General features: G+C 37.2%; 1 protein-coding gene across 2 annotated transcripts; it reads right to left on the bottom strand.

Annotated features, from left to right (window-relative positions):
- Positions 1-1,151: 1,151 nt before the first annotated feature.
- Positions 1,152-13,681, bottom strand: LOC121420092. 2 transcript variants are annotated; one of them, XR_005970692.1, is made up of 3 exons: positions 13,463-13,681; positions 3,234-3,447; positions 1,152-2,080 (listed from the first exon to the last, which is right to left on the bottom strand). XR_005970692.1 is itself a non-coding variant. In XM_041614626.1 (3 exons), exons 1-3 carry the CDS (start codon positions 11,227-11,229, stop codon positions 1,897-1,899), a joined length of 405 nt encoding a protein of 134 aa, XP_041470560.1. In that variant the 5' UTR covers positions 11,230-11,354; the 3' UTR covers positions 1,152-1,896. The 2 variants fall into 2 exon arrangements, 1 of the variants encoding a protein (XP_041470560.1); XM_041614626.1 differs by lacking the exon at positions 13,463-13,681 and adding an exon at positions 11,223-11,354.
- Positions 13,682-15,743: the final 2,062 nt, after the last annotated feature.

The raw sequence follows: 15,743 nt of genomic DNA, 5'->3' as shown, positions 1-15,743 counted from the left end.
TGCAATATTTGACGCAACTCAAATAGATCAAATATTGTCGCAGAAATTGTCATTTGCCCCTGAAAGTATCTGCGGCAAATATTTGACGCAGCTCAAATAGCTGCATCAAATATTTGTCATTTGCCGCTGTTTTGAGATTTGCCGCAGAAAATGGGAGTTGCCGCTGCGGCAAATGTTTTATGAAACGGGCCCCAGGTCAATCAAAATATTTTCGAATTCGTGCTGGTGAGCAACACGTTCACTCCCAGCGATAGGGACTTGTTTAAAAATGGCATAGGAAATATGCATTTTCTAAGTATGGTAAACTCAGTAGAATTTAGGTATTAAATTGTGAATGAACTATTGGTAGGTAAGACATGCGTAGAGGATTATTTGTCTTTATCCATTTCTATTTTCCACATTTTTCTTTTGTTTGACTTTATTTTCTAGGGGGAAGCCCCACTCCCCCATTCCTGTGGATGCCAATTGGTTGGGGGCTTGGAATAGTGCAAGTTAAAAGGGTGAACCTGAACTTTATAGATATCAAGAGAGAAAGAATTGGAAAGTTAAAATGAATAAAAACAAAGATGGAGAGAGTGAGAAAGATGGTGGACTTTCAGGGGCATTAAAAAATCTCATATTAAAACATCATTTTTGTTTTTGTAATTATTCTATTTACCCAGGGTCAGTCAAAATATTAGCATCCACAGGAGGGTGGGATCCTTCCCGCCTTAAAACTGAAATCTAAAGAAAAGTGTAGAAATGGATAAAAGACAAAGATCCTCTGCGCATGATTTACCAGCAAATGCAGCTCATTCAGAATTTAACTCTTAGAGCACCTAAATTGTACTATAGGCCTACAATATGTGTTTACCATGCTTAGGAAACACATATTTCCTAAGCTATTTTAAAACGAGTCCTACTGCTCGGAAGTGAACAAGTTGCTTCCTTACTCATATTCAAGAACGTTTTGACTAACCTCCTTTTTTAATTGGTTGCTTTGCTCCCTCACATACCCAACATTTGTTGTCCTCTACATTTCTTCTGCTTGGTCACTTCGCTCCCTCTTACATATTCCTCAAATCTCTTGGCCCCTGCATTTTCCTTCTGTCATTTTGCTCTCTCGCATATATCCCCCCCCCAAAATTCTGCTCTGTCGCATTCGCTCCCTCGCACATATCCCAAAATTGTTTTGCCCCACCCTGCATTTTTTTTCTGCTGACAGCCATGTCCTGCCCAACCTCTCTCTCCAATACCTTGAAATGATGGGGGGGGGGGGGTAACTTTAGATATGAGAGTGACCGAACAATTGTAAATCAGTGAAATATTTGACTTTTCTTTTGATTAGTTAATATTTTCTGTGAGAGTGATTATTGCAAAGGATTATACCCCTTTCTGTACACAAAACATACCAGTATTTTGAGAAATAACAACAGAAAAAAGACCACATTCTTCCTGACTGTTCAAATCCTTAAAAAAATAAAATATGGTAATTTTTACTTTCTCAGGCATTCATCACAGGCTCCCCAATTCCTGTCTCTATTTCTCTATCACCCCCATTCTTAATTCATCTTTTTGTCTCTATCCAACAGCTCATTTATAACTGTGGCCTTGTTCTATCCTACATGTATTCTATTCTTCTGTCAGCTTGCCGTCATTCCTACTTTTCACAAACTTTTTTCTCTTCTGACATTCAAATCAGAATGAATATACTGTAAGACATCTTCAAATTCAATGAATTCATTTTTGTTACATGCCCAGTGATAAACGTTTTCATTGAGCTATTTTAAATAATCAGAATCCACACAGCGTAAATTTTTTGTTGTAAAGTTGTGCAAATCAATGTTTGTCCAAACTTAAAAGCAAGTAATGTATAAGGTAGGACTTCTGTGTGGTTTTCAGCCTCTTCTCCAAGTTTTAATACAGTCCATTATTGTTGTTGACTTCCACTTTACCCCTCTTGGACTTTCTGGTATTCAGTAGGAGTGGTCTTCGAGAAATTAAGGTGCTGAAGACTTTGGCACTGGTGTCTTTGCAGTATCTGGGAGGTTGTTTGCTGAATCGAAAAGTCTTTTGGGAAATACCTTGGTTTGGGTGAATTCTGTAGGAGACGAATTAATAAAAAAATAAGAAAAACAATATTGAACAAAAACAGATACAAGAATGAAAAGATAACTATTCAAAGATAATTTTTCAATCAAATATTCGATTATCCATGAAGAACAATATTCGTTTAGAAATCAAACCTTTTGCAGTGACTTGCAACAAGATAATTTTTTTAAAAATATACATGATATATAAACCCTATCTAGCCCGGGGGGGGGGGGGCTTAATAAACTCCCCTCCCCATCCACATTTTTCATGATAAGTCCACAATGAGAAATGAGGTACCATGATTACTTTTTGGTCAATTCTGCAGAGCTTTTGAGATACCCGGATATTCAGTTACGCAACATTTTATGAGTTTATGTCGGACCAAAAATTGCTCAAAAATATTATTTTGTATACACATTTAATCCAATGGAAATTCTATTTTCAGTCATAATTGACAAATTTATCATTATTCTTGCACTTATTGGTTGAAAATAATCAAATCTTTGCTTTTTATAATCAGAATAGTGCCATGAACAGATCCCATTAAAAAAACTATAAAATACATAAGGCCCCAAAACAAAGAAATACATATGGAATTATAGAAACAATAAAATACATAAGATTAGAAATGTCATTTACCATTTATTTTTGAGCAACTTTGTTAGAAATCATAGAATTTCGGGAATTCTTTAGAGATTAACCTTTAAAACAAAGAATTCTCTATTACGCATAAATTAGCATTACTAATTTATTAACAATAAATAATTTATTAACAATAAATTTTAATGAATTCTGTAACCTTTAGTTCCATGCTTGCAGATTACATTGATGTTGATGTGTGCATTGGTTTTCGTTTTGATCAGAGGCAAGATCTGAAGAGGGGGACCAAAAAAGCCCACCTCCCCCTCCCTGGGCTATGCAATCTCAAAGTAGCCCAGGATTATGAGTTAAACCAAATTTTAAAAATATATTTATTTAGTAGTTTACTGTAAATACACAGTATAGGCCCCGTCCATGGTTATCCTCCTGATTAGGATAATTTTCATCTCTATTTTGCTACTGAAAATTGAATAATTAAAGCAATGTTCTATCAAAACAAAGGTAGATAAAACAGAATATATATTTCTTTAGAACGCATGTATGATATAGATCCACTGTACCTTCTGAAGACGAGGCGGGAAATCAAATATGGTTGGGACAGCATCCTGTTTAAGACGTATCGTCTGCCCAGGTCAAAGCAAGCATCTTCAAAATGATCAGAACAGAGTACAGAGCTCTTGGAGGAATTCAATGAAGCTCGCTTCATATTGACCATCCTTACTGTGTTACAGTTCCGGTCTTGGTACCGGTTCAGTCCAATGGCTGAATGGGAATCTGCAGCAAATGTAAACACATGTCATAGAATCAATTACACATAATTAAGAAAGTTTGACGTGTCCAAAGGAAACAGATGCCCCCGCAGAATTGTAGTACAAAATGTTTTTTTATTGTTTTATGATGCAATTTTCTGTAAATCAATTAAACTATACACTAAATAAAATAAGATTTCAGTTCTTGATGTTTTAATAAGAGATTACCACAATTTTGTTTATGAATTTTGAACAGAAAAGTTGATATTTCCCCCCAAATTACTAAATCATGGAAATTGAATGCCTACAAAAAAAACACTTTATAAGTAATATGACATTTCATTCCTAATACATGATTATATACGTGTTGTCCCTAGGTATCCTGAGTCTTGTCAATCGAGGGGGGGGGGGGCGAGGAGAATTTGCACAATGGAAAAATTGATATACATTGGGTTTCAAAGCTTAATTTCATTTCGGGTAAATCAATATGCTTTATTTCATTTGAATCAATTATACCAATTTTAGGGCATAAAATACAAATTCAATTCAAACCTATAAATATAGCCCTTGAACTACTTATTTTTTTAATCAGGAATTCTGATCAAATGTATATTAAAAACAATCAGTAGGCCTATATAATGTTTTTAACCCTTATGAGACTGGGGGCTGATTTACCCCCTTGTCATATTTTGCAATAAATCCACTGCGCAATTTTTTTTACCGCATCACTCACAGACTTACAGCATCACTCACTCACTTTTTCGAGTCTCGCGCAACTTTTGAGACCAAAATTGCGACCCCCTGGTATGTGTTTCGAAATTACACAACATTTTGGAAGTGCATGCAGACCAAAAGTTGCTGGAAAAATGTGAATTTGCGTACAAATCTATGGAAATAGTGTTTTTAGCCATAATTCATAAATGTGCCATTATATTTCCTTTTACTGATTAAAATCAATTAATTTCAACTTTTTTACGGTCAAATATGGTCCCCGACTATTTCCATTGAAACAACAATAAACACATAAGAAAATAAGTGTGATGTTGAAATATATTGAGTCTGTGAACCAAAAGTGATCATTTCAGGGGCATTATTTAGTTAATTAGAGCAAACTTTTGATTTTACGCATAAATTAGCAATGAGATTTAGGCAAAATTTGATTATAGTTTTTTAGAATATACCATGGGTAATGCGTTTGCCAATCATCGCTGTGATCCCATGATTGACTGCCCAGATCATAAAGCCCCCCCCCCCAGTCTTCTTAGGAAATGAAATAGCCCAGTCTATGTAGGTTACTGGTAATGTTTTTTTTTTTACTTTTTCATTTTTCTTATGTACAGATTTTCAAATTTATTACTAATAGAAATTTTCAGCAATTTCTGAAAATAATGATACAGATACAAATTTTGGCAATGACTCACATTGAGTTGTACATGAAATCAAGTTTTTAAGCAATTCGGAATCTGATAATATGCACTTGTGTATATCATAACTGCGTAACCATGCATGCATTCCAAAAATAGTCTTGAATGTTGTGTGGCCCTGCCATGTTTACGAATTTATTGTAGATAAAAGTGAGCTAATCACATAGATTTGTTTGTTAAAATGATATTCTTAATATTGATTGCTGTGCAAGATTGAACAGGGAGAAGAGGAACATGACAAAGCAATCAAGAAAGAGTAAAGGGGGAAGAGAAAGAGGATTTATTTATAACACACAAGTAAAAAAAATGTGTTTTAAAACACACTGGTTAAAACGTGCCAACCCGGGCCCCAGTTAACGCGATCAGAAATCTATTCAATATGATTGAACTTAATATCATGCAGAAATCAATACGCATATAAATATAATCAAAAAAATAAATTTTGAACCAACTTGCATAATGAGCTGTGAACTTAGCCTGTATTTTGGTGACATCTACCTACACACCAAATTTTTTTAAAATCCATTGAATGTTTTTCAAGTTATTGCGCGGAAACCAAGGGGGGGGGCTGACAGGGGCAACACTTAATGCCCCCTCCGGGCTTCATCTGCAGGGGCATAAAAACTCTAGGCCTACTCATCAGCAGGGGCCCGTTTCTCAACACCTGGACAAGTTAGTCCTATTTATCTACCAAACACAGAATTAGTTCCAAAATTACCCAAAAGGATTAACTAGAATCCATTAATATCATATTGATACTATTGGTGGAAAGTACATACCAGACGTAGCCTTAGTCACAAAATAGCAAATTTTCCAAAAGTTGCAAAAAATAGAGGCAAAATATGCTTAAAAAGTACTTAAACATGCAGACATGGGCATTAAATTTCTGAGGAAATGAAATTAACACTAATTCATATCATGATAAAAAAAATCACATGTAAGTGGACATTGAGATATTTATCCCAAGATATAAAATTTGAATAGTTTACGTAAGTAAACCATAAGGCTTTCTTCCTAACATGATGGTTTCTAGTGTTGCTGTTGGATGTTTGTGGTCTATATCATGGTTGTTCCACTTTATGTTTGTCATTTTGCCTCCGACGAAGATTCTGCTAGGATCGAAAGCTTAGGCCCCCTTTTGACTCTCTAATTTACTCCATTGGCTCTTTTTTTTTTAGATAAGCAGTTTTCAGCAGCTTCTTTTTGCCTTTAATATGATGATAATCAAACAGATTTTCAGGATTCCAAACATCATCAAAAAATATATTATCATGGATTGTTAAACTCTTTAGATACCTAAACGCACAATTTTATGAATGCTATGCGTATATTAGAGGAAGAATTTATTAAAATTTTGATAAGGGTCTGAAAACGAGTCCAATTATGGATGACCTGAAGTGGTAGAATCTTTGTCAATTCAATTATTTTACTACCTTAAATTAACACTTGTTATAATTTCTGTGCATTACAATTACTATTAAATGATTTATCCCACTTGTTTGCTATATAATTCATTTTTCTTTAAATTATTACGTAATAAAATTTTCAAATTTCGAGGCTCATTTGAATGTCACAGTCTATCCACATGATATCACTACATAAAGGACAAGTCCACTCCAACAAAAACTTTATTTGAATAAAAAGAGAAAAATTCAACAACCATAACACTGAAAATTTCATCAAAATTGCATGTAAAATAAGAAAGTTATGGCATTCTAAAGTTTCGCTTCATTTCACAAAACAGTTATGCACATCTCGGTCGATATGCAAATGAGAAACTGATGACATCACTCACTATTTCTTTTGTAATCTATTATATGAAATATGAATTATTTTTATTTTCTCGTCATTGTCATGTGAAATGAAGTGTCATTCCTCCCTGAACACGTGGAATTACATTATTTTAACATTTTGTGCTTCAGGCAAGGAGGTCCTAATTGTCAAATTTGTAAAAAATGAAATATTGTATAATTCAAACAATAAAAAAACAAAAGAAATAGTGAGTGACATCATCGACTCTCTCATTTGAATGTAACTGGCTCGTTAATATAACTATTTTGTTCAAAATAAGCGAAACTTTGAAATGTCATTAATTTATTATTTTACATCCGATTTTGATGAAATTTTCAGCATTGTGCTTGTCTGGTCTTTCTCCATTGATTCCAATCAACATTTTTTCTGAGGTGGACTTGATCCTTAAGAAGTAAGTAAGATGAGGTTTGGAGATGTCATAACTATTTGGTCAAGTTGTCCCCGATCTTGGCAAAGAGGGATTCGTGAAACAGTTCGCTAACAGGTAGCTAACTATTTCCAATTTAGTTAAGAAGTTAGAAGACTTAACGGTGTTGAGAAACGGGCCCCAGTCTACGCAAGCAGAACCAAACAGAATCAGTTTGCCACACTCAAATTCCCAATTTGCACTCGCATCAATTATTTAGTTACGTACCTATCATTTTATGATCTAGTGCATAGAACAAATGACCATTTTTTTTAGGTCGGAATGTCAACAATTTTCAGCTCGTGCTTCGCATTCCCATTATTGAAATATGTACCATCCTCATGGTTAAACAGTCCTTAACAGGATCATGCTAGAACACTTATTAAAAATTATGTTCGTGCTTGGCATTCTCAGTAATTATCTAGAACACACACATCTTGTTCAGGATCACAAACGGTGCCTAGAATGTTAAATTTTCAGGACAAAATACATCCTAAATACATATATAAAAGTTCCAAAAAAAGTAAGAAAAAAAATTGCTTGCCTTTGCACTTTTTATATAAGGCCTACGTGATTATTTCATATTGATGTTATTTTATAAGAAACCAACTCGCATATTTAATGACCCAGTGTAGTGGTCCACCCGGATACCCCCAACCAGTAATTGGGAGGAGATACCTGCGGGTCACAGTTCTGTGTGCGCACCCTTGTAGGCGACCCAGATTGGCTGGCTCCTCCAATACGCCTTGGAATGTCTTTAACAGATATATGGCACTATATAAATGCTGTGCATCATCATCTACCAACACACCCAAATTTTAAAAAATCTGATGACTTTTGATAAGATATCGTGAGGAATCCAACTCGCATATTTAATGAGCTGTGATCTTTGACCAGCATATTCCGAATTCGAACTTAGCCTGTATTGGTATCATCTACCTACACACCCAAATTTGTTCAAATAAGTAGAATATTTCATAACTCATAAAAAAGACATTATCATGCGGAAACTAAATTGCATATTTAATGTGTTTTGACCTGCCGACTCCAAATTCAAACTTGGCCTGTACTATCAGAGGGTCGTGTGTTCGAATCCCGCCATGGACTAGCGTCCTTTGGCAAGGCGTTAATCCACTTTGCCACTCTCCACCAGGTGTTAAATGGGTACCTGGTAGGATGTGAAAGCCTATGTATAATGTAGTATGCCTAGCAATTGAGTCTTGGAACTCTTGTTGGAGTGCTCCCCAGGGAGTGGAGAAGGTGCATACATTGTACGCAGGCATACAAGGTTCTGATGACCGTGGTAATACTGAGTCTGGAAAGCGCTTAGTCTCTTAGAGACGTCGTTCCGATGCATTAAGCGCTATATAAATATGTGGAATATTATTATTATTATTACTATGGTGTCATCCACTCCTATGGTGTCACCCACTCCAAGCTGTGGGGAAGTTACACATTGATGCAGAGGTTCGAGCCCTGATCACGTCTTTCGGATTGTGACATTAAAGGTCGGTCCCAGACGTAAATAATCAAACCTGATTGATATACGTCTGTCAAAAACTCAAAATACACACACACACTCCTAGTACCAATGATTAATGTTAATGTTTGGACCTCATAGGCGACATTACCCAAAATATGGGTTGCCGGTTGGACAATGCTGTTCTGAATCTGATTTCAAACCCAAGACTTTGGTAAATGTACGCCTTAATACAAATTGGAGTTATGCGATATGACTTTCATTTGGTGGGAAGACATTTAATACTTTATAAAATTAGTTGAAATTAAAATGGATTATATTAATGCTCACTGTTGGTGAGCATTTCTACACGATCCCCCTATTGAGATTTATAGTAAATATTTTGGAATTATATTAGTTATGCGACCCCTCCCTCATGATGATCACAGCATTATTTGTAATGGGGATATATTTCGTTCATATTCTTGTCTCTTCTTTCTCTTTTTAGCCTTTTTTTTGCTTGTTAAAACCTTTTCATTTTTTTGGGGGGGGGCTTGCCAAATTTTATGTGGGTCAAAATTACATTCATTTTTTTAGTGACAATCTTATTTTTCATTTGTCAAATTTTACGCAAGACAAAATTACCTTCGATCATTATTACAGTTAAAACCTTTTTTTTAATTTTAATTTTTTTTTGGGGGGGTTGCCAAATATAACATGGACAAAATGACTTTCCCTTTTCTTATTTATTTTTTTGGGGGAGCTTGCCGAATATCACGCGAACGAAATGACTTTCATTTTTAGTGACCATCACTTTACGTGAGACAAAATGACCGGTTTTTTTTAAGTGAGAACCTTTTTTGGGAGTTGTCTAATTGTACTTGAGAAAATTCACCCCCCCCCCCCCCCCTACTTTGGAAAATCTTGGATTTACCTCTAGTTTTAATCATGATTAACCCTAAATAGACTGGGCTATTTCGATGCCTAAGAAGACTGGGGAGGGGGGCTGATTCAGCGCCCCCTTATGATCTCGGACGTCGATTGCGCGATCGCGACGAAAATTGGCACACATTACCCATGGCATAATCTACCAAATTATCACATCAAATTATGCAAAAAATCTCATGTTTCATTAATTATGCTAATTTTTGCGTAAAATCATTAGTTTGCTCTAATTAATAAAATAATGCCCCTGAAATGCTAATTTTTGTTTCACCTACTCTAGATAGGCATCTGATCAAATTTATTTTTAAAAAATTTCAACATCATGTTTATTTTCTTATGTATTCTATTGTTTTCTAAATTTCTTATGTATTTCATTGTTTTTCGACTTTGTTTTTCATTGTTTTTTCAATGGAAATTGTCAGGGACTTTATTTTGACCATGAAAAAGATAAAATAAATTGATCTTAAGCAGTAAAAGGAAAAATAATAATACATTTATGAATTTTGGCTAAAAACACTATTTGTATTGGATTTGTACACAAATTCACGTTTTTGAGTAATTTTGGGTCTGCATGCACGAACGAAATGTTGCGTAATTTCGAAACTGTGTACCCGGGGGTCACAATTTTGGTCTCAAAAGTTGTGCGAGACTTGAAAGTAAAAAGTCAGCGAGCAACGCGGTCAAAAAGATTTGCGCGGCGGATTTATCACGAAAAATGTCGAGGGGGGGGGCTGATTCAGTCTTTTTAGGGTTAAGATCATGCGTATACCACGGCAGAGGCGTAAACCGCTGCAGGGGCATGCAGGCTGGCCCTTGATCCCTAGTGGATTTCACCGGAAAAAAAATCCAGATAAGAAAAGGAAAGAAAGAGAGAGGGGGGGGGAAAGGGAAGACTGGGAAATAAACGAAAAGGTCCCCCCCAAAAAAAGGAGGGGAAAAGAGAGAAGAAAAAGCGAAATCATTAAAGGGGTGTATATTATAACTTCATTTATAATTGTTTTTCCTTCTTTTATGGGGGGGGGTCAAAAAAATAAAAACCTTAACGAAATGTTTTTCTATAATTACATTTAGGTCTACACTCGCGATTTAATAAAAAATAGTAGCCATCTATATACAAATGATGCGTTAGAGTGGGTCAGTAGGAACTCTGTGTACAAGGTAACCACATGCACACAGTTCCACTGACCCACGAAAGAAACCCATGCATCATCTGTTTTATAGAATGGAATTTTTTTTTTAATAAACCACAAAAATTAATGATTTACTGGATGCATGATAATTTCATGCGTCCGGTAAATTTAATTTACCGGACACATGATTTTTTTTACCGGACGCATGATTTATTTACTGGACGCATGATTTATTTACCGGATCGATGCATGAAAATTCCAAAATCTAATGCAGAGCGCAGACACTTTGATAACCCTGGACAACATAAATATGGGCTTAACTGGATAATGTTGCCACAAAGATATTGTTATACCCAAAATGCCAGATACAGCTTTGCATTGACTATATCTTGAGCAGTTGAGGCAGCCTCCGACCTCCAATACATGTAGCTGTGTGTGTGTATGCGGGCCGCGCCGGGGGCCAGCGCCTGCCTGGGCCTGCAGTGGATATTTCGCTGTGCACAGCCAGCCCAGGGCAGTATAGATCTAACGTTAGATCGTACATGTATGTCTGGACTTCTCAACTAACGAGTATGTGGGCAGTTTTAATCCCAATGACAATTACGGTACCGTATTTGTACTTACAGATCATTTTGCATCCTTTGATTCATTCTGCTTTGATCGAAATTCAAATTTTGACGTAAACAAGTGACGGTAACAGTACATGCGCGATGACATCACAATGACCTTTTCGGGCGATTGCTTGTTTACAGTGGATATCGTTGCGTTTTGATTATCGGGATATCGTTCATGCAGCCCAGTAAAATTTTTGCATTGCTCTCAACCAATCAGATTGCAGGGATTTTCTCATCCATTCTATAAAAAGTTTTAAAATTGCTAAAGATCCAGAGATATCAAAACCCACCTGCTGATTTAGCACTGGGGTACACAAGCCAGGGTTATGCCCAGTGCATGCCCCCCGAATGTTCTACGTACAACCAAGATATAAAAAAATGAAGGGAATTAAAGAAACCAAAATTAGGAAAAGTGTAAGGTAAGATATCTGTCTCAAATTTAGATTTGCACAAAAGGTTTTTTCTCGCTTGCTTCATTCGCTTGGAACATATAAAGCAACTTTATTCCCACGTGCCATATGTTTCGGCCTCTTTCTTTCTACTATTTCATTTTTTTTACTCATCATGCTCCTGCCACACAGGGGTTTGCCCTAATGCATGAACAATCATTAAAAAATATCATTTTCATACCATGTGACTGGGAATTTTTTCCTCTACCCCTCCCCCCTCCTCGATCCCTGTATCGATTTGACTTGACATGGGCCTATACCTGATGTATTCTGCTTCAATATAAAATCATAACGGATAGAACGCCTTGAATACAGGCCAAACAGCCTAACGACACACACACACACACATTGCCGTGTCACGTGACAATCAGTATTAAACGAGGATGTGTACAACCCTATGGCGACAAGGCTAGTCGCAAAAGTTGAGCAAGTTCTGGACGAACAGGCTTCAATACCCCAAGAAAAGAAGTAGTATCTAGGGACTAATTAAAAATAGTTTTCTTAATGGAGTTCCATGTTAAAATCTAGTAATTTAAGTCCAACTTTTAATTCGCGTGCACTCACTTTTTTAACACAGGAATTAATAGGCACGTTGCCTAGAGTGTCATCTACCAACACACCTAAATTTAAAAAAAAAAACAATCAAATATATTTCAATTTATTGCACTGAAACCAAGTGGGGGTGGGGGGGGAGGCAGGCAAATCAATGGACAGATGGAACGCTTAATGCCCCCTCCGGACTTTGTCTGCGAGAGCATAATTACAGAGGAGCTGAATTTGAAGAGGGCCTGAATCAAGACTGAAACATCGCAATACGTGTAAGTGGAGTAGCCTAGGCTAGGGCACTCACACTAGTACGAGGCCCGGGGGGGGGGGGGGGCACTCAGTATATAATGCATAGTGGGTATGTGCCGCGGAGGGGACCCCCATTTTTACACCCAAATTTCCGTTCCAAGCCAAGGCATAGCATTTTTGTCTTATTGAGAAAAAAACAAAGAAAGCTGCTCCAAGGCAAAGCATTTTGTTCTTATATAAAAAAAGAAGAAATTCGCTCCAAAGCTTCGCATATTTTTCGTTACGCCATTCCGGTCGCATTGATCTGCTGCAATTTTGGTGAAAAGCGGCCACAGAGCGCTGTCCGACCATCGTCTCTGAGCGAGCGCACCCGGCGGAGGCTGCGCTAGCTGCATCACGGATGCCCGTTCCATAGGGATGCATACGCACGTACTCACACGCTGGCGATCGATCCGTTCCAACTTCCAAGGACCCCCATTTCACAAAATTTTAGTTCCAAACCCCGTTCCGAGGACCCTCCTTTTTACAATACTCCCGCTCCAAGCCCAAGGCCCCCGTTTTTGTCTCTCCTGCGGCACACCCCCACCACTTTTTTGTTCAAGTGCCCGGCCCCGGGGTACGAGGTTAGTGAGGCTGGGTAAACTTGCGCCAAGTTGCGGCCAAGCCCGCCCAAACTGTTGAATAAATTTGTTATTTCAAATTTAAAAAAAATATATTTGTCATCTGATTTCAATGAAATTTTCAGCATTTTGCTTTGTATGAATTTTACATTATTTGCTAAGTTCTAGGCCAAAATATCTTCAGCCTGTATAATTCCTCACCATTTTAGGTGTGCAGAAAAGACCAATCCCCCCCCCCCCTTTGTCTGACTACAGTACACAAACTTGAATACATGGGACTATAATTTTTACAGTACACAGCTTCTTGCAAATGAAAGTAGCAGGTATGGCAACCACTACGATTTCCCATTTTGTTTTCAACGTAATTCAAACATAGCTGAACTTACGAATGCAATGTCCGTCCACATTCTACTAATTAGAGAAGTTGTTTGCAGCTCTTGTTGGCATGAATAACCATGATAACGTGAAATCTAAGCTAAACAGGAAAGGTTCACCAACATGCCGACCTGTGAGTGTGACCGTCCCGCGGCCGGATATCGATCGATCGAAGATCGGCTTGAGCAAGGTGCAGCCAATCAGCGACGATCTCATATACCCTGCCAGAAAGAGGAGACAGAATTATTTTACATGGACGGAATTTTTTGTGATGTGACACAAAATCATTTCGTCGACGGAATTTTTTGTGATGTGACACAAAATCATTTCATCGACGGAATAGATATTCGCATCGCAACGAAATGAATTTTGAGGACGCAATTTTATTTCGTCTCGACGAAATTGATTATAAGTGTGACACAAAATAAATTTCGTATACGAAATCACACTGCATCATGACGAAATGAATTTCGTTGGAGTGAAACACAAATTTTCCTACAGAATTTTCCTTTGAACACTTGGGGTGCCATTTCGTTAGATCAAAATTCATTTCGTGTGTACGAAATAAATTTTGTGGACGAAATTACATTTTGTCTCGACGAAAATTTATTTTGTGTGACAAGAATAATTTCGTATACGAAATAAAATTGCATCATGACGAAATCATTTTCATATGAACAAAAGAACTTTTGTGTACGGAATGGCGTGAATTGGACGGAGTATGGCACGCCAAAAAAAGTTTGTGGACGCAATTACATTTCGTCTAGACGAAATTTTTTTCGTTGAGACAAAATTAATTTTGTGTGACACAAAATAAATTTCGTGTACGAAATAAAACAGCGTCATGACAAAAAGATTTTCGTCATGACGCTGTTATATTAAACACATTTTGTGTACGGAATTGCTTGAATTGCACAGAATATACTGGCGGACACTTGGCGCCCCATAGGCACAGGGTGACAACAGCGCTGGTCTTCATGACTGGGTATCGGTATGATCGGGGCCAAATGTGTTGATAATGTGATTTCTTTTTGTCACCTAGATCTTCTGACGATATCATGGAAATGGTGCAGAACGACAAAACAGAAAAAGGAATGAAATCGGTTATTTTTTCCCGGTAAAATTATGGTTACATCCCAACCGAATTCTCCCGAATAGATTCGGGCCGATTCTGCCCGAATGTGGCCTGATTCGGATGGATTCGTTGGTTTCGGAACCTATTCGTCTCTGATTCGGGGAGCTCCCCGAATAGAGACGAATGGGTGCGGATTATAGGTCTGGACTCAGCGCAAAATCCCTAAGAGTTGACCAGAATCATTTTTAGCCATCCCGAATAAAGCTTATGGTGGCGAAATCGCATCAGCATGACAGATAAATAAAATAATGAGAGAGAGAATACAAAGATAATAACAAGTGCCAAAATTCCTTGATCTGTATTCAATAACAAAAATAATTCTCTTGAAATCTAAATTTTCAACGTAATACGTCTTCTTCAGAGATACAATGTTTGACTGTTTAAAAAGTCTGTGCCTCCTTGCCAATAACATGTCTTTATTTATAGCGGCTCTAACCCGAATCCATACTCTGGTCCAAAAACCTAAACTACACGTGAAGGGATGAGGGGAGGGAACAAAAATATGAACTTGAAATAAATATCAAAGACTATTACCTCTCACCCGACTTCAAGATGGGACGAGTTGCCGACTCTGCACCGATAGTATTTAACGCAGCACTATCGCAGACCAAATGCAATGATCAAACTCGAGAAGATGTATGCATCTATATACTGTGTGGATTGCAGGCAAAACTATACTTGCTCTGTTGAAGTATCTCCATGTTAGATCAAGAATAAGTACCTCTCGATGGGAAAAAAACAACGAAATAGTTTCTTTCTTATGACGAAGTAAGCCAAATGGTGATAGCTTTCGCTTATACAAATATAGCTTACATCGGAAGCTCACATCAGCAGCTTACAACAGCAGATTTACTATTGTTTTGACAACATTACGGTAAAGGTAATTTATCACACTACTCAAGAGTTTTGTTTGTCTAGAATAATCTAAGCATCATTGTACTTTTTCCATCGACCCAGGGCAAATGAACCTGCCTGTATCTAGCTATTCTTTCAGCGGTCTCGACTGAAACAATACTGGTCGCAATCCTCGTATCATACATGTACATCAGGCGAACGTTAAGGACTTGCCGGATGTCCGACAAAGTTTATTTTCCCCGGACAATTACCATGGTAACAGTCGGACGCTTTTGCCTCTCTGCCAATGAAAACCAGGGAAA

This window comes from Lytechinus variegatus, chromosome 8 (assembly GCF_018143015.1).
Source record: "Lytechinus variegatus isolate NC3 chromosome 8, Lvar_3.0, whole genome shotgun sequence".
In the NCBI taxonomy this organism is placed as follows: Eukaryota; Metazoa; Echinodermata; class Echinoidea; order Temnopleuroida; family Toxopneustidae; genus Lytechinus; species Lytechinus variegatus.
This window is presented reverse-complemented; position numbering and strand designations above follow the sequence as displayed.